Raw genomic sequence first — 24,136 nt, forward strand, 5'->3', positions numbered from 1 at the left:
TTAATAGTTCTAAAAATCTTCATGTCATCCACAAACAATAATACTTCGACCCCTTCAAATATGTCAACTATATCATTTATAAATATTAAAAACAATAATGGGCCCAGGTGCGATCCCATTAGGGCATAAAAAAATCATTAATATCTGCATTGTCTTTTCATTTATAAATGATATCTTAATTTTCTAAGTGGTCGGTTTTATCCGCTTTCTCCCTATATGCATGTTTAAAACGGTAAAAAGGTTCCGAATAAGCAATAAAGTTTAATAACACAGTGTTTACAGAAGTCCTGTATAAATACTATTAAATGTACTCGGGTGAATTATACCTCGCTCTTTTATTCGAGAATCCTTTTGTCGTTCAAAACGGACGGGGTAATAATTCAGTATTAAAACAAATGTTCGTGTGTCATGAAGACAGATAATGGTGTACTTAAGTAAAGACATAACTTGATAGATGCGGAGTATAATGAAGCACCAGATGGAATAGCCACTTTACAGATTTTACCTATTTCATTTCTTCAGAGAGAATTTTTATTTATTCGCCAAGAATGAGATATCTTTATTAACAAAAATGAGAGTTTTTTTTATATTACTGTGGCTCGGATCTAAAAAGGCTCATGTCACAAATAGCAATATTACAGGAGAGTAATTTTTCAGCCAGTATGTGGCGTTAACTGATTGACGTGTTCAATAACGAATATCAATTAAAAACCTTAATTTATGGAAAATATTTTTGAGAAAGAGGGAAAATGGAAGTCTAGGCATTTACAGGGTTTCTGACCTGGCATTGGCTGGTTTAAGTGGCCACTTTACACACTGTGTAATATTCACTATTCTGTCATGTTTTTTTAAATTTAAATCTTAAAGTAGGGCACACATATCATACATATTGTTATGTGTGTTCTAATAATAACATTGCAAATATATTTAATTTATAAATTGTTTATCACATATGTCTTGACCATTATTTTAAATTTTGATATGTTTTTTTCTTCATAAATATTTTTTTCCATTTCGTAATACTTTTTAATTGCTTTAAATAAAATAGAATTTTGTGACTTTGCCTTTTTCCTAAATGGAAGTCTAATTTTGTTCTTTCCTCTAGTATTGTGATCGTGTTCATGCTGGTTCCGATCAATTTTTTCACAAAATTCTGTTTTTTTATTAGAGTTTATAATTTTATGAACAAATATCATTGTGTTGTAAAATATTCTTTGTTTATATGTTAATAATTTCATTTCATTTACCATCGACTTCACCCTCGTATATCTGTTTTTTTTCAAAATGATTCTTAAGGCTCTATTTTGTAATTCAGTTAGTTTATCTATGTTTTCTTTGTTTGATAAAAATAAAATGCTACTACAGTAGTTAACCTTTAAATATCCACACATATTTACAAAGAAATATAATTACAAAAATTCACTTACCTCAACTCTTCCATATGTTTACCTTTGTGAAGTAAAAGAACTGAAACCTTGAAGTAAAAGTAATCGGGTTGTGGTCCTGTGGCTAGTGTCTCGGACTCACGGACCAATGGTCCGTGGTTCGAATCCCACTCTACTCCAACTTTATTTCCATTTTCTAATAGTGAGTTATTTACAACTCATTGATAATGGCCCTAAAAATTAAATATTTGGGTAAATCGTAAGAACGAAAATAGTTTTTCATTAAAAAAAAATATTTCTATTTTTTTTTAAGTAAAAAAAAAGTACTGAACTGAAACTTGATAAGTTAGAACGATTGCAGAATGTTTGAATACGATATATCTTTGATCTTCGCAAATTCTATCACATAACCAAATATCGCACGCAACTACACTGGCTCAGTATCAGTCATAGAAGAAACATTCACATTCTATCACTTTTTACAATATTTTAAATAATCCCACTTCGCCTGTTTATCTGAGAGAGCTCTTCCAACCTCTATCACAACACAGACTATCCCTTCATTCTAGTAACGAGACAAACTTTTTAATACCGTTTTATCGCTTTAATTTTCTTACCTCCTCTTTCACACTAGTAGCTGCTCGATTGTGGAGTAATCTACCTAACATAAGTATGTTAGAGACGCCCCTTCTTTATTTACATTTAAGTCAAGATTGAAATGTCACTATCTAAATATTTAAGTTGTTCCTTTATCTTTCTTCTTTCCTTCCTATCCCCTTTCCTCTCTTCACAGTATAGTGTTTATTTTTTGTGTATTTTAATTTTCCTAATTTTTGTATAAAATTGTAAGATTCAATATGTCCAAGTACTTGTAATTTTCTTAAAATGAACGGTTTGGGTATGTAGGAAGAAATTTTCTTTAGGCAATATGCCCGCCCTTTTATATAAATAAACTGTATATGCATAAAAAATAAAATTAACATGGGAAAAATCTGAAAGATAAAAATAATGTCAAATAAAAAATGGATTGATTAATATTCCCCGGTTCCCTGCATAGGATCACAGGTGACAATTATTTGAATTCTTGTTTACAGTTCCTCGTGTGGAGATTGTCGACAATCGTGGGGTGCTCATCCAGGACAAGTACTACAAGAGGGGATCCACTATCGAGCTGGTCTGCCAGATCAGTAGAGTTCCGCAGCCCAGTGGCTACGTACAATGGCGCCACGGGATGAGGATACTCAACTACGATACAACCCGAGGAGGAATCAGGTATTACCAAAATTTTCATGGAAAATCTGCAGTTACTCCATAACACAACGTATTCCATAGAACAACTGTTCCATATTATGGAGCTGCTAGATAAAATACAGTTGTACATAAAATAAGTGTGGGGAATCCCTTTCGTGTTTCATGAATGTTTGTATGTCAACTTAATAGGAGTTTTGTTGTAAGGTTGTGTGTTTGATTAACTTTTCCACTCTCGCATTCCGGTGTGGCGTTTTTATTTCTTATATCGGAGTTGTTTTATTTTTTAACCTTGCTTATAATGTACAAGGCATAGAATTAAGAATAGTCCAAAAACCGCATACGCACATCAAACAGAAGGCGACTCAACTACTCATAAATGAAGAGGTCTACGTTTTGACGCATTAGTTTCATTGTAGACGTCGCTCAGTACGCAACTCCTGATTAGAGTTTAAAGTGTAGAAATACTGCTAGGATTTTAAAGAAACAGGATGCAATCACATTTCATGTGTAATCTACAAATGAATGTGTATATAACAAATGCATAACTTAAAAAAATAATTATTTTTTCATCTGTCAGATTGTCGAAGAAACAATATGGAAATTTCGTTAGTGTTGCCAGAGTAGTAAATTTTTTTACCCTACTTTGCTCATCTAATGAGAGAATTAATGAAAATTGGATCTCGGATTAAACAACTCTGTGGTGGACATTTGACCGACATTATCTTCAAAACATCAAACATTATTTAACATGATATAAAAATATCCGTTTTATGTAAAATGATTTTTTTTTTCTATTTTAGTTTAAAGTTCATTAATTCAATTACTCTCATTAATTGACCCTTTACTTATTTACTCTGTTGCGTCAATCAGTATTTCCGCGTGCACAATAAAATTTTAAATAAATTAATAAATTGGTTTTTTTTTACCTTACATTTGTGTTATGATTTTTTTCCCCATCAAGCAACATTACCCGGTGACTTCACGAATGCGCGCGGTGAAAGTGAGGCATAGTGAGGGAATTATTGGACACAGTCTGATGTTTTCAAATATGATTCTACACTCCTTCTGGACTATTCTTAATTCTATGGTACAAGGTTTATATAAAAAAGTGGATTTTTGTGAAATAAAATTTCTTTATATTCAACTCAACTGTTGGGATCAGGAGGGATATACTTATGTGAGCCAATCAGGAAGTTTTCAGCATTTGCTCATGTGGAGAGAAAACTACTTAAAACTCTTCAGGAGAAGCCGGCCTGTTGGCAATAGTCAACAGGCCGTCCGTTCCACTAGAGGAGTGTTCGGCATTTTGTTCCCTACTTTGGTTTATTTTACCAATAGCCCGCACTATATCGACCATCTGTGATACTACCTCTCGTGTGAGTTGTTTATTACCTATCACCGATGGGATGATGCATAGATCTTTACCCTGGCTACTGAATAGCCCCTCCAGCTGTTGCTTTTGAAAGCTGAAAAAGGGACAATGCATCAATAAGTGAGGGACATCTTGAGGAGTTTCACTGTCACGTGGGAAGCTGTCAATATCGGAGAGTTTGAAGCAATTACACCAGTAGACAATACACAAGAAAAAATTGAAAAAAATTCAATCGGAAAAATAGAATTCTCACATAAAATGATTTCAATTATTATTAGGTTAAGTCAAAAGTAATAATATTTTTAATCTAATTTCTAAAAATGTGAAAAAACCATTAACTGACGTTCGCAGCGCGAGCGAGAAGATCGCCTTTAACGAAGCTCAAAGACCTTCTGGTGTCTGACAGTGTAGTGTACTGGCTTTTGGATACTAGCCTACATTGGTTGTATTGGGAATTTATCTTCGATTTCCAATATTTAATTAATTTTCCGTGCCCTTTAAGTATTTATTATTTTACAATAAAATATATTCACCAATACGTAAATGTATAACGACGCAATACCAAAAATATTAACCCATTGTATGTTATATTTATTGGTTGCGCCACACGTACTATGTTTATAGTACATGTTACATATTTAATAGGTTGCTGTGTTAAATTAAATTGTTATCTACTAAGCTCTGGTGAAAATGTTGTTATTATTCTACTGTGGGTACAATATTTTTCTCTCCGGCCTAATGAGAACTGAACTGTCAACGAATATACATGTGATTTGATATTCCCAGAGCGATCGCTAAAAATTTATTTTAGCAATTAATAAACCATTACAATCCACTGTGTCGTATTATTGTGTAAATAAATAATCGATAAACCGGCAAGTGTATTAATATAATATTTGCTATTTTTTTAGATGTAGCCACTATAGAAATCACATCTCTATTTATAATACGTCCGTGGCCATCTTTAGTTTTTTTATGAATATACCAATGTCATATGTAATGCTACCAGTGTGCTGCTGAATTTGTCTTAATAGTTTTCTTCTGTGAATATGCCAATGTTATATGTGATGCTACTAGTATGCTACTGAATTTGACCAGTACTAATGGTTATCTTCTTAGCTCACAAAACGCAATACAACTCATAAATACTTTTTGTTTGTTCCAGTGTAAAAACTGATATGATGCCGTCTGGAGCTACCAGCAAGTTATACATTGCTAATGCTAATAAAATGGACTCCGGGAATTATTCCTGTAGCCTTGATGAAGCGGCTGTAACTACAGTTTCTGTCCACGTGCTAAATGGTAAGTTGATGTTATAACATGCAAAGTAATATAAACATTAACGTCGTCTGCGCTAGCAATATTAGTTATACCGATAATATGGTATTATTGACTATTAATAGTATGAGATTGTTGCTCAATATTTGCGAGAAATATGCAATTGACCACAATATGATATACAATGCCAAAAAATTGCCGGACTTATATTTGTGTTCGTGCACCCGTCACCACTTGTATTCCTGGACAACAACAGTTTAACGAAAACTGCAAAAGTCAGCTATCTAGGGCACATACTGACTGATGATTATTATAATGATCAGGACATAGAGAGACAGAGAAGAGCCATCAATGTCAGGGCCTCTAAGCTAGCAAGATGTTTCTTTTTGCTTAGTGACGAAGTGAAGAAAATCATCGTTACATCGTTATTTGACATCCATGTATACAGCGTAACTATGGAACAATTATACGCAATCAGCATGGAATAAATTAAGAGTCACTTATGAAAATTCATACAGGCAATTATTCGGGCTGCCTAGGTACTGCAGTGCCTCCGAAACGCTTACAGCTGGACGGGTAAACACCTTCGCTGCCCTACTTCGCCTAAGAGCCTGGAGCCAATGGTACGCCTGAAAAGCTCTTATAACGCGCTTCTCCAAGCCACTGCAGGGTGGATCCATTCACCGTTGTTTGAGCGATGGCGGGATATGCTAAGACCACCATAAGTGCTTCACATATAAAATTTTGTTTTATGTTTATATGGTAGAGATTGGCTCTGCACTATATAAACATTTTGCTGGAATAAAAATAAAAAATAAATAAAAATAATAATAAATTCTTTAACTCTTAAACTCTTTATCATTTATGATGAAATCTTGCATTCGTTTTTACTTCTTAAAAAATGCTACACATTTCATGTCTCTACAGATTGCGTATTCAGTTATTAATTTTCAGTAAAAAAAAACATTTATAACCTTGAAAAATTATTGATAAACTCAACAAAATACTAAATGTTATTAAATATTTGTAAACAAGTATAATCACTTATTGACTTTTCTATGTCTACTGGTTTTGAGACGTACCTATCTCTCCATTAGGATACTAATTCAACCAACATACAAAACCCACTATACACCTTCACCACAGTTGTTGCACAAAAATACGAAACCAACACGACATGCATGTTAATAAGCAACCCTTATATGCACTGGCAAGGTTATGAAAATATTTTACATTGTGAGAGAAAAAGGTGAAAAAAGAGGGAGGGGATAAATGAAGGGGCGTGAGTTTAGTGGGTAAGGCGACTATTACAATGGAACATCGTATAACGGGCTATATTTAAAGGTTGTTTGATTATTGAACAACAGAAGATTATTTTTAAGGCTTTCCTAATGTGATAAAACTAGACATATAAAAGTCAGTGAGTGGTTATATACAAATATTTTATAATAATTATCAAAATATTTGACCAAAAAATTCATGCTCTTAATATAATATTTTAAAAAAATAGTCATGCTCCCTCTGATAAGACAATGTTAAAGTCTGATGCTCTTAATTATCCTTCAGCTATGACTATTCTGAAGTCAGCTGATTTAAGGTTTTAAAATATGGCAAATAGTGAAACACAAAATCTACAAATGGCATGAAGCATTTTCAAACAGGCTCATTTCGTTTACAAAAAAATGACCTAACTTAAAATAGAAAATTCGAAACTGGCAGCACTTGCGACGTCATTTGTATCTACTTAAAATGTAAAGTTGTATGAAAAGAACAAAAATGTACAACAATCTACCGTAATAAGGCACTACAGAAATACGAAAACTATATAAACTAATTAAAGTCGTGCCATAACCTGCCAAATATGTTATGAATATTTATAGCACACTTCGATAAAGTGATATTAAGGTCACTCGGTATTAAAATAACACACTAAAATCAAAAAAATACTTGACCAACTCAAGAAAAGCCATGGTGATTTCAAAATATGTCGGTTACGTTTTGTTGACGGATTTCGGGAAAATTAAAAAAGCCTTAATTTTGAAACCGTTTGAGATATTTGAAAAAAAAGCATTTTTCTTAATATCTATAAGGACAACCTTCATACCCAATTTTATCAAATTTTGAGGTGGTCAGGTTTATACCCTGTGTTTATTTGATATGGAATGACCCATTTCTAAACTTAAACCTATGAAATGTTAATGTCTTGCAATTCCACTATGCAGATCACCCGGACAGAACTCAAAACTTTAATCGATACAAGACTTATTCTTTCATTCTTTCCAGGAGAGCACGCTGATGCCATGCAGTATGGAGCAGGTGAATCCATGTCTTCATCGCATAAGGTAGTCTTCTCACTCCTTCTGCTGCAGCTTATTTGTTTTCTCGAAAACGGAGAAAGGTGACCCCAGCAACTTCTGGCTCTCTTACTCGATCTCCTTAATCTTATGATGTCCTGTTTAAATATCTTCACTTCGACATATTTATACTCGGTAAAATAGTTAAGTGTTTTTACTAAATTGCAGAATTTTGACATTTTGATCAGCTGTATTGTGTAAAGTGAAAGGTTTAAACTGAATTAGTTTTTAACGATTAGTTAATACCGAGATGAAAAATCTCTCCGAGTATTGAGATATTTTGTTTGATATTTGTATTTTGTATTTTTATTTTTGCACCACAACAGGCTAGGATAATTACAGTGGTGAATCACATCACGGTTGGTTGGTTAATATGGTTGAGATACAGAATTATTTCACCTACTCAGAAGTAACGTTATGAGGTGAATAATAGACCCAACGGTTTTAGATTAATGCATTATATGTTTTATATCCAAATGAATTAATTAAAAATTTCAATTGTTATTTTTGGGTTTAATATTTTACTTAATGGTAAAAACGTATTAATTTGTAATTAATTAAGAATAGTAATAATTTACTTTAGGTCAATGTGTATGTATGTATTATTAGTACCTAGTTAGATATTGTAAGACTTCTAATATCAAAATACCATAATTATTCATTCGATGTGTATCAGTTAAATTTTAAAATAAAATGCTTTTTTTTTTTTTTTCAGAATACGGTTTTGAAATTTAACATACTTTAAAAAAAAAATACAATTTATATCATTTCGTCATTTGAATTTTAACAAAAAGGTTTCAAACTTTTTACTTAGCTCTTTATTGTACCTTTTTTAATACAATTTACAAGTTTTAAACAATTATCTTTTTATACTTACGCACCCACACACACGCACCCTCTCCTTCATTCATTCCCACACGCACATGTATCCTCTCCCTCATTCATTCACGCATACACACATTCACATACACATGAATACAAACGTCACACAAATACAATTACTAAACTTCTTTACTTATATATTATGTGTCATTATATTTAAAGTGGATTTTTTAAATTGGCTTTAGCATTGTTAAGATCTTTCTACTTATTTTGTTTATGTAATAGCTGTAAAAATCCCAAATAAAATAAAATAAAATAAAATAATAAATTTATGAATAGACATAATATTCAACGAAACTCACTGTATCTATGCAATGCAAATGTTGCCGCCTAATTGTTGAATCAGTCACTCAATTGGATGGCTAGACTGTTCATTAAATGCCGGCATTCAATTGAAAGACTGGGCCGTTCACTGAATGAATTAAGATATCTTAACGTTCAACGTGTTGGCTGGTTGAAAGCTAGGCCTTTAAAATTAGGTGAACTAAAAGCCCCCGGGCTATGTTACGGCAGGTTGGATTAAGTTAAGTAAAAAATGGTTTTTTTATTATTAAACTTAAACTATCCTTTTTTTTAAAATTAAACGGTCGTTTTTTTAATATTTTTTTTTTTATCAATCAATATATTTTCATAAATGGTACATGTTTTTTTATTCTATTACAAACCTATTTTTATACATCTAGTAAATGTTATAACTGTAACCCTAAAAAAATAGACTAGCTCTAGTGCTTGGAGAGTGAATTACACTGTTATAGTTATTTATTTATTAGAATTTATATGATTTTGAATAAACGAGTACATGAGAAAAAAAACTTATGGAATATAAAAATAAAAACAAAAAATAATAATACATCCATACTAATTAAAATTGAATGCAGTTTTTAAACTTATTCAAAAAAAATCTTAAAATTTACTTTGAATATTTTTTTGGTAAATTAGTATTAATAGTTTTTAGTTCATTCGGGAGATTATTGTAATTTTTGATACATTTGAAGACAAAGCTATATTGACCGTGAATTGTGTGGAATATTAGGATTTTAATATTATTTTGGTATCTGAAATATATTCATCTCAAATTCTTTTATTTTTTCTTCTTTATAAATTTAAACAATGGAATTTATTTTGTTAATAGTGTCTACTGTATAAACAATATAAAGAATCCTTAAAATTCATGAACAAACAAATGCAAGAAACAGCGACTGTGACTTCTAAACTATAGAAAAGGTTGATAATACCAAATATCTAGGTATACACAAACTTAGAAAAATGATTTATTTATTTAAAAACATTAGAAACATCCTAAGCAAAACAACTTTTATTAATGTATACTTTGCTCTAGCACAATCAATTATCAGTTACGGAATAATAGGATGGGGAGGAACAAGTAAAACCACATTAAAGCCATTATGAAAGCACAAAAAGCTCTACTAAGAGTGACCAACAAAAAACCTTATTAATACTCCACAGACAGACTTTTTACAGAATTTCCAGAACTAGACATAAGACAAATATACATTAAGACAATTTTAAGACATTTTCATCAAAATCCTGATAGACATAATGACGAACAACAAATTTACGACACTAGGCAAAGACAAAAAACAATACTTCTGCTCCCAAAGAAAAAAACAAATTACGGACAAAGGCATTACACTTTTCTGGCCCCTAAACTATACAACTTTTTAAGCAAGGACACATTGGTTAACAAAATGAAAAACAATATTTTCAAAGCTCGAGTCCATAAATGGATTGCTAAAAAGACTATACAGGAAGATGAGGAATATGTTTCATATATCAGAATATAATTTTAGTTTCTTGAAAGTCCTACCCTATATAGTCCTATTGATGTAGGTATGTTTTCATTTTTTTGATTTCTTTTGATTTTTTACCCAAAATTGATGTGAAACTATGTATAACTATGTATAAAATAAATAATACACTGACACTTCGGAACGTGCCTGTGGGCCAGTGGAGTGGCTACATCCATAAATAAAAATAAACTTATATTTAATGTACCTATTGTATAAACATTTTTATTTTTAAACTATGTATTTGTATTTTATTTTGGATTAAATAAAAAAAATTAAAATATTTTTTAAAAAATTTAAATAATTTATACACGATTTTTGTATTGCTTTAATTAAAATTACTTCAATAATTAATCTTTGTACTATTTTAAGAGGGTTTATATATTAGCACATGCACCACCCCATCCAACAATACCATATTGTAACATATATTGCTATATTAAAATTTAAGAGGCAAAGCGACGCTCAGCCTTTTCGTTCAACGTCGCTTTTAAAATTTGGGTTCAGCGTCCGTTAGCCATTCAATTGAATGCCGGCATTTATGATGAACAGCTCATGAACATATCATGAACAGCTTAGCCATCCAATTGAGTAAGTAATTTAACTATTTGGTGGCGACTCGTACATATGTATATAAACTGTATCAAATTGTTATTAATTTATCGTCTTTCGTGTTTACTATTGAATGCAATAGTTATTTTAATATTCTTGCCAGAAAGAATCGTAATTTTTTTTTTTTGTTAATAAACACATTTAGTAAAAATTAACTACAAGTTTTTTTTGTTGGTCTCTTTTACTAGGTAAGACTTATTTATTTATTTTATAATAACATACAGTCAACAATAATTAAATTACATGTTAAAAATAAGGTAAAGACAGACCGGCGAAGTTTTGTAAGTAATATCACTGAATAACAGCTTGCCCACCACATACCGCACACCGCATCTGAGGACATAAGTCTCCTTGGCGGTGCCCACATACACGGAAAAGTTAGTCATTGCCAAACGAGAAAAGCTGCCCGAAGAAGCTCTCTGTAATCTGTTAACCTTAGCATCTTTAAGCTGAAAGAAGGTAATCCAGACGTACATAATATGCACCTAATTAGATTGAGAAAAGAGGGAAGTGAATTCTTCAATGACTGAGATTAAATTTATTGGACATGATCTATTCGCCAAAATAATTGAGAGCCTTGAATTTCTTTTTTGAAGCCACCAGATCTGTATTTCCGATAGGACCTATAACAGGGCCACAGATAGTAGCGAGAAGCTCCATTCGGTAATCATAGAGAAGGGGAAAGGGACAAGATCACAGAATGCGTTCAGAAGATTGATTTGGATATCTGCAGCAATGGGAAGGGGAATCAACAATATTTAAAACAAATAATTTGTCCTTAAATTTACCATAACCTGATAAAAACTGCGTAGTCCAGTGACATCAACATCATCATTCCATTTCCGCACTAATCGCAGCATATCTTAATCAATTTCGTTACATGAAGGTAAGGTGATCAGTCTTACGCTCCAGGTACCGTTCAGGGACTATAATATTCTGGTCTGAAAACACCCTTTTAAATAAATATTTCTTATCAACCATGTCAGGAATCGAACCCGAGACCTCTTGCATGGTAGGCAAACGCGCTGACCATTACACCACGAGGCCGACACGATTCCAGTGACTCTGAACAACTAAACAAAACTTTTATTTTGTCTCATAAATAAAAAAATGTGATTCTGATAGATTTTTTTTTAACATCAACCATTTTAATACTTTCTCCATTCTTAACTGGACGATATTTAAACATTCTGCGAATGCTTGCCAAGTCGCATTCTCCAGTGAATTGAATAGTACCTCAAACTTTTCATCATGCATTAATGGTAGTATTTGTAAACCCGCAAATATTCCCTGTTTAATTTTTGCATCATTAATTTTAGGAAACTTATATTTGAGGTACGTGAAATCTGAACGATTTTCCATGGCTTTGACAAAATTCTGTGGATGAAGGCGAAATTCCGGATAAATATTAGTACTCGTGTGACAAAAATCATGTCGACTAGTATACTCTTATGGAAAGAGTTACATTTACATAGGAAATCATGTAATTTTTCAGACCGGGTGATGATTCAAATAATCATAAATTTAATATTTATTTTTTTACACTCTTACTTACTGAAATTGAAGAGCTTTGATTTTTTTTTTAGCTACTGTTAATTAGAAATTTCTTTTTTTTTATGAATATCAAAATATGGGTTTTTAATGGGTATAACTTTATTCACTCAAAAACTTTTCGCAAAGTTTTTTTTTATAATAACTATTGATTTAAATTTATTGCAACAGAGAAAGAGTAAAAAACTCTAAGTATTTACAGGGCCTTGTACTGTTATTGGCTGGTTTTGGTGGCCATTTTATACACTGCGTAATATTCATTACTCTCAACTCTTCTATCTGTTAACTTTTGTGAGGTTAAAGTGCTGAAACCTTTATCATGTGGCTGAAATTCATCCGGCTGAACCAATTTACCCTACTAGGCAACGCCTGAAAACAATTTTCCAGTTTGTAAATAGTCAGCCTATGTAGAAATTCAGCCTGTTTACTATATTTGGACGTACACTGTTGAATAACCATTGACATATTTGTACATATACATGCCCTGAGCTCTCAAACGCGTATTTAGTCGTATTTCGACCGCCAGACAGGAGTGACGTTTGGAATCGAAACAAAAATGTTTACTTGTGTCGTGAAAACGTGTAAAAACGTTTTGGATAAAATTTTATTTTTTTTTTAAAGAAAAAAAAAAATATTGGCGTTCTTCTGATTTTCCCAAATATTTAACTTTTAGGGCCATTTTCAACGAGTTGTAAATAACTCACTATTAGAAAATGGAAATAAAATTGGAGTAGAGTTGGATTCAAACCACGGACTATTGGTTCGTGAGTCCGAGACACTAGCCACAGGAGCACAACAATAAAAGTAGAAGACACTTCTTGCAAACAACAAAGTTGTGTAAAGTGTCATTTTTCTTATACAGGTGCGAGATTTAAGGTTGTTTTTTCTTTCAATAATTATTTTTTTCTTAATTGATTTTTGTTTGTGTTTTCCACTGAGATCATACTTTTTTATTTTTTTATTATTTTATTTATTTAGTTAAATTCAGTTTATTACACATTATTTGAGACATGGGTCCCAACTTCATGGAACGAAAGGTCCTTTATTGAGTTGAGACGACTTAAATAGATGCTTCATGGAACGAAAGTTTGAAATATTGTTCTGAAAATTAGCGTTGTCACGTCAACATTGCCGTGCAACGCATAGTAGAGTAAAAAAGTTAACTGCGAATTCAAAGCTGCATGATGCGCCTTTATACGCTGATTCTCATTTACTGACTACAATTTAGGTTTCGAACTTAAGTTGAATGGAACACAAGACGGGTTCTAAGCGCAGCATCTAGTGAATAAATATATTATATAAATGATTTTTAATTGTAATTATTAAAAATATGTAATCCATTTCTTTGATGAAAATATTTATGTTTTTTATTATTGGTTTTTATTGTTTGTAAACAAAATAAATTTATGAAAATACAACACAATATGTTTTTATGACAAAAAATAGTTACAAGCTACTTAAACCGGCCAATGACAGGTCAAAAGCCCTGTAGATGCCTAGACTTTCATAAATATATTACCTTCTCTAAAATGTTTTTTATATCTGTTGTAATATGTTAACTATGGTAAAGATGTATAGCGGGTTTTGCATATTGGTTTAATTGGTGACCTGACGAAGAGACTGGTACGTCTCGAAACCGGTAGACACAAAAAAGTCGGTAAATGGTTATATACAAGTTTTTAATAACATTAAGTAAACAAATTTGAATTCATTTTTAAAACCCAAGGAAAAACTCATTGGTTAAATATAATATCTTATATTATACAAAATTAATGAGAAATATTACTCCGGAAGCAATAAGTAAAACTTAACTACAATTCGGAAGTAAAAAATATAACGCAGGGGATGAAAGCTGAAGGAATGTGAAGGGTAAGATTAAGAGACCGTACGATAGTTCTAAATGAAAGGATTTATTTTTTTTTACTTAATATATTTTTCAATCTTCATTCAATTTTTAGACGTAAGTGTTAAAATCATTTAACAGTGATATTATGATAATTTCCTTTCCACACATCATGGTGCATATGGCACTGCATTGATACATCAAACGCAAAGTATGTTGATATTTTTTTACATTTTTAATTTTATATAATTTTAGTTCATTATAACCCCCACAGTTTCACCCAATTATCATAAATTTTACATGCTTTGAGGAAATGTATATAATGTTAAAAACTTTTGATAAAACTATCACACTCAATAACAATATCTTCTTACCTCATCACACACATTTGTAAATAATTCACAATGCAATTTTTATTACCATGAATTTGAACACCGTTTTGTTAATGTTTTTTTTTTTGTTAATCTTCTCGCATTTAATTTAAATGTAATGTAAACTTAATTATTTTTAAGCGTATCTTTACATTTAATATAAGTTTTAAATGTAAATATGTATTTATGTACCTTATTTAATTATTATTAATGTACTCAAATTTATATTGAACATTTAATAAATAAGATTGAAAAATAGTATTTTTTATTAATTTATTTAATTTTACAATACGCCCAAAGGGCATTTACTAAAATTATACAGGTAAGTACAAACATAGTGAGCAATATTTTTTTTAATGAACATCACTTTTTTTAATGCATGTAGAAACAAAAAAAAAACATGCTGGAATGCAGAATAACATGTGAAACTTTGTATAGTAAAAAAGAAAAAAATATGTAAGTAAGAAAAATGCTAGAATTAAAAAGCTAATTGTAAATATCTAGTTAAGAATTCAAGCAAAAAATATATAAACACACGTATGAAAAATGGTATTAATAAATTAATGTAAAAATCAAATGAGAAAAAATAGTTTACAGTAAGTATATATGAGATAATAATATTATATATGGTACACAAAAATATTTGTTAAATTAATTTAAGAAAAAGATAAGATAATAATAATATACACATCAAAAACAGAGAAAAAAATTGCATCAAAAAGAAAGTTTTATTACTATTTTAATATTTCATTATTAACAACGCATTTAAGAACGTTTTAAAATGAATGATTATTGTGTTAAAAATGTCTATATCACAAGTAAATTTGTTGACTAAGAAATGTAAACGCGGAATCAGAGAGTTTCGTGCATAGTTAGTACCTACGTATGTAGTTGCAAACAACTCCATACTTCTAGTAACTTCTTCTTCTTCCTGTGGTTCCTCTCCCCGATGGAGGTTGGAAATCATCATTGCGATTCTTACTTTATTGGCAGCTGCCCTGAACAAGGACTGAGTGCTGCAATGGAACCAGTCGCGCAAGTTCTTAAGCCAAGAGATGCGCCTTCTACCTGCACTGCGTCTCTCTTCAATCCTTCCCTGTAGAATGACTTGTAAAATTTTATATTTTTCGCCTCTCATCATATGCCCAAAGTACTCAAGTTTTCTTTTCTTCATGGTCTTCAGTACCTCTTTATCTTTTTCCATCCGTCGGAGAACATCATCGTTTCGGACTCTATCCACCCAGGAGATTTATCCACCCAGAATATCCTCCTGTAGCACCACATTTCAAAAGCTTCGATCTTTTTTGAAGTGTTTTGGGTGAGTGCTAGTAACTCAATGTTTTTATTTATTCGTATTCTTTTTTTATTGATATATTGTTTTTATTTTGCACACCTGGAATAGCAGTGACACATCTAAAAAAAAACTCATTTTTACTGGAGAACGTTGAACACACATATTTACAACTTAAAGTTCACAAACTTGTGCGATCTAGTTTCCAGAACTAATAATCACAAATTGACCACTGTGTCTCTATTTTTTATTTTAATTTGAGTGAAAACTTACTGTATTTATTTATTTATTTTATTTTATTTTTATTTTATTAGGGAAATCAACAGTTCTACATACATATTTTTAGTAAACAAACAGATATAGTGTATAAACTCAGAACTAATAACAGATTTCCACATAGTTTACAAAGTTAGTAAAGAATATATATATTACATATCAAATAAATACATACAATTTATACATATAAAAATGTTATTTTCAAGTACTCAATAATCAAAGATTTTTTTAAATATTAATTTTAAGAACATTAAGTTACTGTAAATTGGGCGGGATAAGGACAAAAATGCTTGAAGAGAGGATAAGGAGGGGGGGGGGAGATGTACATATTTATTATTATAATATCTCCTAAGTTACATAATACATTTTTAGTGTAAATTTTAAATCTGACAGAGTGATGTTTGTATAATCTATATTTTTAAATTTTGTATTGTACATTGAAAAAGTCCTACGAAAAAAACCATTTTTAACATACGATGTTTTACTTATTGGTACATGAAACAGGTGGTACCGTCTACAAATCCTGGCTGGCACATGTATTGTTATTAAACCAAGCAGCTCTGTACAGTCAACCATTCCTGTCACAATTTTGTAAAGCAGTAGTTGGTCCGCACACACTCTGCGGTATTGTAGAGAAATGATTCCATGGAAGGTGGAGGCAGTGAGAGTAGATACATATATGTGTCATTTTTCCATTCAAGGCCATATTACTATTTTTTTTAATTTCCGTTATTTGCGCTGACAGAAATAACATTTAACAACGTTTTAGAGTAGTTGGGGGCGCGAAATAGGCAAACAATATACCTATAATGTGTGCGTAACTACTGGCGTACTAAAATATTTAGGAACATTATTTTTGAGTAATTTAGGGTGCGAAATAAATAAACAAGCCGTACAGTTGTCGTAACTATTGGCATACTATCTTTACATAATATAATACATTTTTCAAAAATATGTGCGTTAAGAAAAAGAAATCAAGTTGCCTATAAACATGCCATATTTATTTTTAAAAAAATGGGTAGACAGAGTCTAAAACGATGACGTTCTTCGACGGATGAAAAAAGATAAAGAGGTGCTGAAGACAACAAAGAAAAGAAAACTTGAGTACTTTGGGCATATGATGAGAGGCGAAAAATATAAAATTTTACAAGTCATTCTACAGGGAAGGATTGTAGGAAGACGCTGAGCAGGTAGAAGGCGCATCTCTTGGCTGAAGAACTTGCGTGACTGGTTCCATTGCAGCACTCAGTCCTTGTTTAGGGCAGCTGCCAACTAAGTGAGAATTACTGCTATGATTTCTTACCTCCGCCGGGGAGAGGAAAGATAAGAAGAAGAAGATTTTATTTCTAGATGAATTACGTGAATACATAAATACAGGCGGAAATTAAAGAAAATTCCTTTCATTTAGGCACAATTACAAGTCTTTGAAGAATGTTAACTTCGAAGAATTTCCAAAAATCGATAGATTTAAAAATTGAAGAAATATGGATGTTCAAACATAATCAGAATGTCAAATATTGCACTCTGTATGAAGTGATTACTTATGCCAACGGGTTGTGGTCCCTAGGGTAATGACGCGGACTCCAGATAGGAAAGTCTGAGGTTCTAGTTCTCCTCTACCACAACTTTTTTTCCATTTTCTAACACGGTTTTTTACGGCAATTATGCCATTAGTAAATGGCTCGAAAATCTACAAATGTGGGTAAATCGTAAAAAGCTCGTAAAAAATCGTAAAGAGCTCGCCAATATATGACAGTAAAAATTTTATTGTCTTTGAATTTCCTAGAGTTTTAACCAGCGAAAAAAAAGAAGATTGCAAATAAAATCAACAGACAATGGAAATTTGATGTGTATTATTTTAATAAATTGTTTATAACAGAAAAATACATAGAGAAATATGCATTTTTATTTTTTGTAATAAAAACAGTCTAGTAAATTCGAATAAATAAAAGTACGCTTTATATTAACAATATTAATTAAAATGCAAAAATAACATTGAATACTTGAAAAATAAATATTACTGAGTGTTACAAACATAATTAAAAAAACGGATAGCGATTAAAAGTAAAAACTATCTTTAGTTAAATTCTTATAGCGATAAATACATAAACATTATAAAACAGGAGTTATACAAATACAAAAATAATATTGTAACTAGGCGGCTACCTACACGGTTAAATTTCGAAACACCACGCAATTTCTTATCTCGGCTACGCTATGTAAAATGAAAAAAAATATTTAAATTAATAATTTTATCACGTCATGAAGTCGCCCCTGGGTAGCGCCTGCTAACGTCAATCAACAAAAACATCATCGTTTTAATTACAATATTTTGGCTACGCTATGAATCTCTTTTTTAAAATAATTTCTCACGTCACAAAGTCGCCCCTGGGTAGCGCCTGCTAACGTCAATCAACAAAAACATCCTCGTTTTAATTACAATATTTCGGCTACGCCATGAATCTCTTTTTTTAAATAATTTCTCACGTCACAAAGCCGCCCCTGGGTAGCGCCTGCTAACGTCAATCAACAAAAACATCCTCGTTTTTATAACAGTATTTCGGCCACGCCATGAATTTCTTATAAAAAATGTCAAAACGACACAAAGCCACTCTCTGAGTGTCGCTACTGACATCATTTACAAAAACATAATTATTTGTGCTTTTTTCAGGTACGCAACATTTTTTTTTAATACACCTACCTAACCGATAAAATACTATTAGTAATTAAACCAAGGTGTGCTTGGTGTTCCGTATGGCCTAATAATATTATTTATTATTAGAATATTATTGACATGTAGTTCAAGCATTGCTGCATTCACGTTGCTTTACTTCTGAGAGCTCAACTGCTATGTTTTTCTATGGTTATGTTAATGTCATCTGTCATGTATTGGCGAGCTCACAGGCTATACTTTCGCCAAAAAACGATTCGTGACGTAAAAAAAATAAATAAAAATGAATGAAATTAATCAACTAAAAAAGTCATAATTATCTCATATTGCCTCACTAGTGGGCCAAGGTGGAGTTTTGGTAGTTTTTATTTTTTTATTTCTATATAAAATGTCTTCGATAGTCTTTTCATGCATTCTTCTAACCATCATCATAGTTTTTCCAGCGTAATTCTGGACCATATTCTGCGACATTAACAAATCAAAAACGGTTACTAAAATTGCTAACGCTTAGTGTCCAAGCAATGAGGCAAGATGTCGTCTTAGGTACCCTATCTTGCCCCTTTCGCTATGTTTGTTTAAAACCTTTATATTCCTACATTGAAATCCAATAGTTAGAGCTTGTATAGCGACCATTAACCAGCCTCAATTACGATATTCTTCCTTCAATATCACAAGAAGCATTAGGTAAAATAAGATTAAATTTGCAAAAAACATTTTTAATATCGCTGCGCCTAGGAACGTGCCCTCATCGCCACTGTGATTACGTCTCTGACATGAGGTCCAAGAAGATAATAAAATGACGTGATGCGCTTGGAGCTACTTTCTTTTATTGTAGGACCCCATCATGCCCCACCTTCCCCTATGTCAAGGTTGAAACAACCAAATTTTTTTTCATCACAAAAATTTAATTGGTTTACCCTAGACTTTTTTCAATCAACGCTTTTTTAATTGTTTTTTAGTACGGATTGGTGATTTTGTTCCACTTAATGTTTGGGTAATCTCTATGCGAATCATAATCCATTAGAATCCAGAACCGGGGATAATCTGGTTGCTTATGATTGTAACACCCTCAAATCCAATAAAGAGAAGCGAAGTGGGATTTATTTTTTTAATTTTCATCCCCACGACCCGAAGTGTTCATTTTTGAATTGGTTTCAAATATCAAATGGAAAATCGGCATCAATCGCATATTTGAGAATTTCATTGAGAGCGAAAATATTCGATTATGGTAATTATTTAATCAATAGTCTTGTTTTAAACAGTGCAAAATCCATTTCTTGTATAGGTACACATTTATTTTAAAACAATATTTTGAGTCTTTTCAAATTTTTGTAGATGAGAACTTTTCACTTTCGATTCGCAAGCGGAAGGTTCCGGACTCGATTCCCGATAAGAACTTGAAAATTTGATGTGATTTTCTCAAGCCTGGATGTTTTGTGCTGTAATTTGCCACTGTAATTGGGCCTCCCGGCCTGGAGTGGTGTAAACAAATGTAGTTAAAAGTAATAACTGTATGCAATACCCTTGGGAGTAATTTATATTAATGTTTTTTGATTTTGTCCAAAAGTTTGTAGACAAAAGCCTTTATTTCACCCCCTAGAGAATCATTAAAATTAACAAAATACAACAGGGATGGAGAACATTTTAAAGAAGGAAATATGGAAGTCTAGGCATTCAAAAATAGCATTCTACGAAGAATACAGATTACAAATTATGACAGTTTTAGTGACATCGACAAAATACATTGTAATTACCATATTTTTATCAGATCAGTTAAAGACATTTTAAATTTATCTCCTGCTTGACTTTTAACTTTTAATTTTGTCTTTCAATTTTAACTTTTTAATTTTAAGTCTTAATTTTAACTTTTAATTTAAACTTTTTACTTAATTTTAATTAAAACTTTTCATTTTAATTTTAAACATTTGATTTCAACTCTTAATTTATTCTTACCTACATCTACTACCTGCATCGAATAATTTATTGTTGGTTGTGATTTTTCACAATTAAATTTAAATGTTCATGGAAGCAGAGAGGAAAGTAGAGTAGCTTTACAATGTCTTCTCCTTTTTATAAACTTTTAATGTAATATTTTTATTTTTACTTTTTTAGAATTAAATTATTTTTCCCCTCTCCTCCTGCATTCATTAGTGTGAAATCTGTAATTGGTCTTACTTTTTTAAATTGTTTTTTTGTACCCTATTTTAAATAAAGACTGTATGATTTCATTAATAAATAAATAAATGGCTTATGACCTGTCATTGGTTGAATTTAGAGACCATTTTACACACTGTGTAACATTCATCATTTTACCTATGTTTGAACATTCATATTTCTTCTATTCTTCCATCTGTTGATTTTAGTAAAGTTAAAGAGCTGACAACTTTATTGATGTAAAGAGATTTAATTGATCGAATTATTTATTTACTGGTCAAAAAAAAATGTATAAGGGCTTTTTGAATTAATCGAAACAAACTTTCATTGGCTCTTCTTCAACCTGCTACATGTCTCTTAGATTTTTTTTTTATCCAGACACCATTGTGTCCGAACATGCACTAAAAATTGGTTTAATGATATTTAGTGGTATATTGGAGAAGGAATAAAGGGGGTTGGAAATGGGAGAGGCTAAGAGGTTGAAAGTTACACGATTGGTTAATTTTGGGAAACGTAGAAAGTCGGTAAGTGGTTATAAACTCATATTTACTAACATTGGAAAAATTGTTTGACCACAAAATTAATGCTTTTAACAAAAACAATGATTTTTATGATTAAATAAAAGCAATTTTCTTCTAGTACCTTGTAAAACATGGAATGAAAAGATAGAAGGTGAAACTATCAAAAGAGAAGATCTCAGAAGTACTATCTAGAGATCTCTTTTCACGTAAATGTTGAGCTCATTATTGCATAATGTGCTCTGAGTTCTCGTGCCGGGTGTCGCAATGATACCTTATGTCGCCTTTATCTGTTCAATATACGTCTTCTACAGAATCCTATCTCTATATATTGCACGTTAATTTTCTCGGCATTTCAATACAAGAGAGCACATTATATTGATATAACATGATGTAAGGTGTCCCGAAACTAGTATGCGCAAACAAATTACATTTTTAAGTGCTTATAATTTATTTTGGATAACTAGGTACTTTACGATCGTTTTCCTATCCTCTCCCAGTGACGCAAAAGGCACTGCATTAATTCTCCTATTTCTTGGACTTGGAAAAACAGGGATGAAAGTAGGCTGAATGCTGTCGAAATGCGATCTCTCAGGCGAATTTGTGGTAAAACTATGCACGATAGATGCACAAATGTTGAGATCCGTACATTATGATAGGCTGAGACAAGCATCATTGACAAAATCAAGACAGGAGCTCTGCGCTGGTTTGGACATGTAGAACAAATGGACAGCGAAAGAACGGCTAAGAATATTTACAATGAATGAATGAATGTTGATGGATGCAGAAATAGAGGAAGACCGAGAAAGACATGGCATGACCAAATCCAACAAATACTTGAAGATGGACATGTCAAAAGTCGGAATAATCAGCGCGCGTGCATGAGAAGATGTATGAATGTAAATGAAGCGAGATCTGTATGCAAAGATATAGTGGTGTGGCATTCTATCCTTTCTGCCTACCCTAATGGAGAAACGGCGAGATGGTTTGTTGTTGTTGTTGTTGAGATAAGAATAAGATTGAACATTATAGGCCAATTTCATTATTAAGTGCATTTTCCAAAATTCTAAAGAAAGCTTTTAAGAATAGACTAAGTGATTATGTGGAGAAACGAAGACTTCTTAGTGACAATTAGTTTAGATTTAAACCTGGTGTAGGTACAGATGATGCGATTAAGACACTCAAGGGACTTAAAGTAACAAATATGAATAATAACGAGAAAACTCTCTGGGTATTTTTTGACTTAGCAAAGGCTTTTGATACTAAATATATCACTCAAAATCCTCTTTAAAATACTTTTCAATATTGAAAAAAGGGGTATATCTCTTGACTGGTTGAATAGTTTTATCTCTCAGAGAACGCAACAGGTTAGAATAGATGAGTGTTAAAGTAAATGACTAGAAATTAACTTCGGTGTACCACAGGTAGTTTTTTAGGACCTTTATTGTTTGTTATTTATATAAACAAATTGTGTAACCTGTTTATAGATAGTAAAGTTGTCACATTTGCTGACGATACAGTTTTAATTGTGAAAGGAAGAACTTGGGAACAAACACACAAAAACGCAGAGTTAGGAATTAATTATATTAAAAACTGACTTGATAATAATCTACTCACGCTTAACACTACAAAAACTAAATAAGTAACGTTTAGTCCAACATTAAAAGACTAACCAAAAAATACGTTATCATTAAAAATTCATGAATCAAAATGCAACAAACCCACATTCTGCAATTGTAATCAACTAGAAAGAGTGGATGACATCAAATATTTGGAGATTTTTATTGACGCTAACCTCAACTGGAGAAAGCACATTGATTATCTAGTGGGTAGAGTAAGAAAACTTATATATGTGTTCCCAATGCTACGTAATATACTGTCTATGATAGACATACGAAGTGTATATTATGGACTCTGTAATTCTGTTTTCGCCTACGGATGTTTTGGCCTATGTCGTTTAGGGAGGAGCTACTAGTAGCTAGTCCTAGGACTATATTAGACCCACCAATAAAAGCTCAAAAATCTGTTTTGAGAGTTATTCTAAAAAGGCCATATAGATCCTCGGGTGAAGAGTTGTTTAAAACTCTACTAGTTTTTTATGTAAGGCAATCTTATATAAGAAAAATTTTGATTGAAACCCATAAACACTGGGATACCCTGGAGACAGGGTACACCATGCACACAAATCACGAAGTTCTGTGAGAAATTACTTAATGATGCCTAAAGCGCGCGTAGCGGTGTTTCAAATATATATTTTATACGGAACCAAAGCTATATAATGTAGTGCCTTACATCTGTAAAATGAAGGTAGAACATGTTTTGGGAAAAAAAATAGCAAATGATTGATAGACATGGAAAGCAAAGAATAAGAAAATTTGTTGACAATTATAACTTAATTTGTACCTGTAGAAGATATACATACTTCTCTTACATATTTTGACTCGTATGCAGACGCTTCTTCCTTTCATAGTTTAACTTCCCTTACTAAACGTAGAAGCATTTCTGATCTGTCTTTCCTC

At 31.6% G+C, this 24,136-nt stretch overlaps 1 protein-coding gene across 1 annotated transcript in view; it reads left to right on the top strand.

The window, feature by feature from the left end:
- The window catches only part of LOC148273392 (zwei Ig domain protein zig-8-like), a 56,649-nt gene extending 48,709 nt beyond the window's left edge, over window positions 1-7,940 (top strand). The window contains exons 5-7 of the mRNA XM_088238767.1: window positions 2,480-2,657; window positions 5,174-5,310; window positions 7,570-7,940. Of these exons, the coding sequence (XP_088094893.1) occupies window positions 2,480-2,657; window positions 5,174-5,310; window positions 7,570-7,688 (434 nt within the window). The 3' untranslated portion in view covers window positions 7,689-7,940. The remainder of the gene's footprint in view (window positions 1-2,479; window positions 2,658-5,173; window positions 5,311-7,569) is intronic.
- The last annotated feature ends 16,196 nt before the right edge of the window (window positions 7,941-24,136 follow it).

This window comes from Micrasema longulum, unplaced genomic scaffold (assembly GCF_059751315.1).
Source record: "Micrasema longulum isolate JH-2025_06_02 unplaced genomic scaffold, ASM5975131v1 h1tg001964l, whole genome shotgun sequence".
NCBI classification, from domain to species: Eukaryota; Metazoa; Arthropoda; class Insecta; order Trichoptera; family Brachycentridae; genus Micrasema; species Micrasema longulum.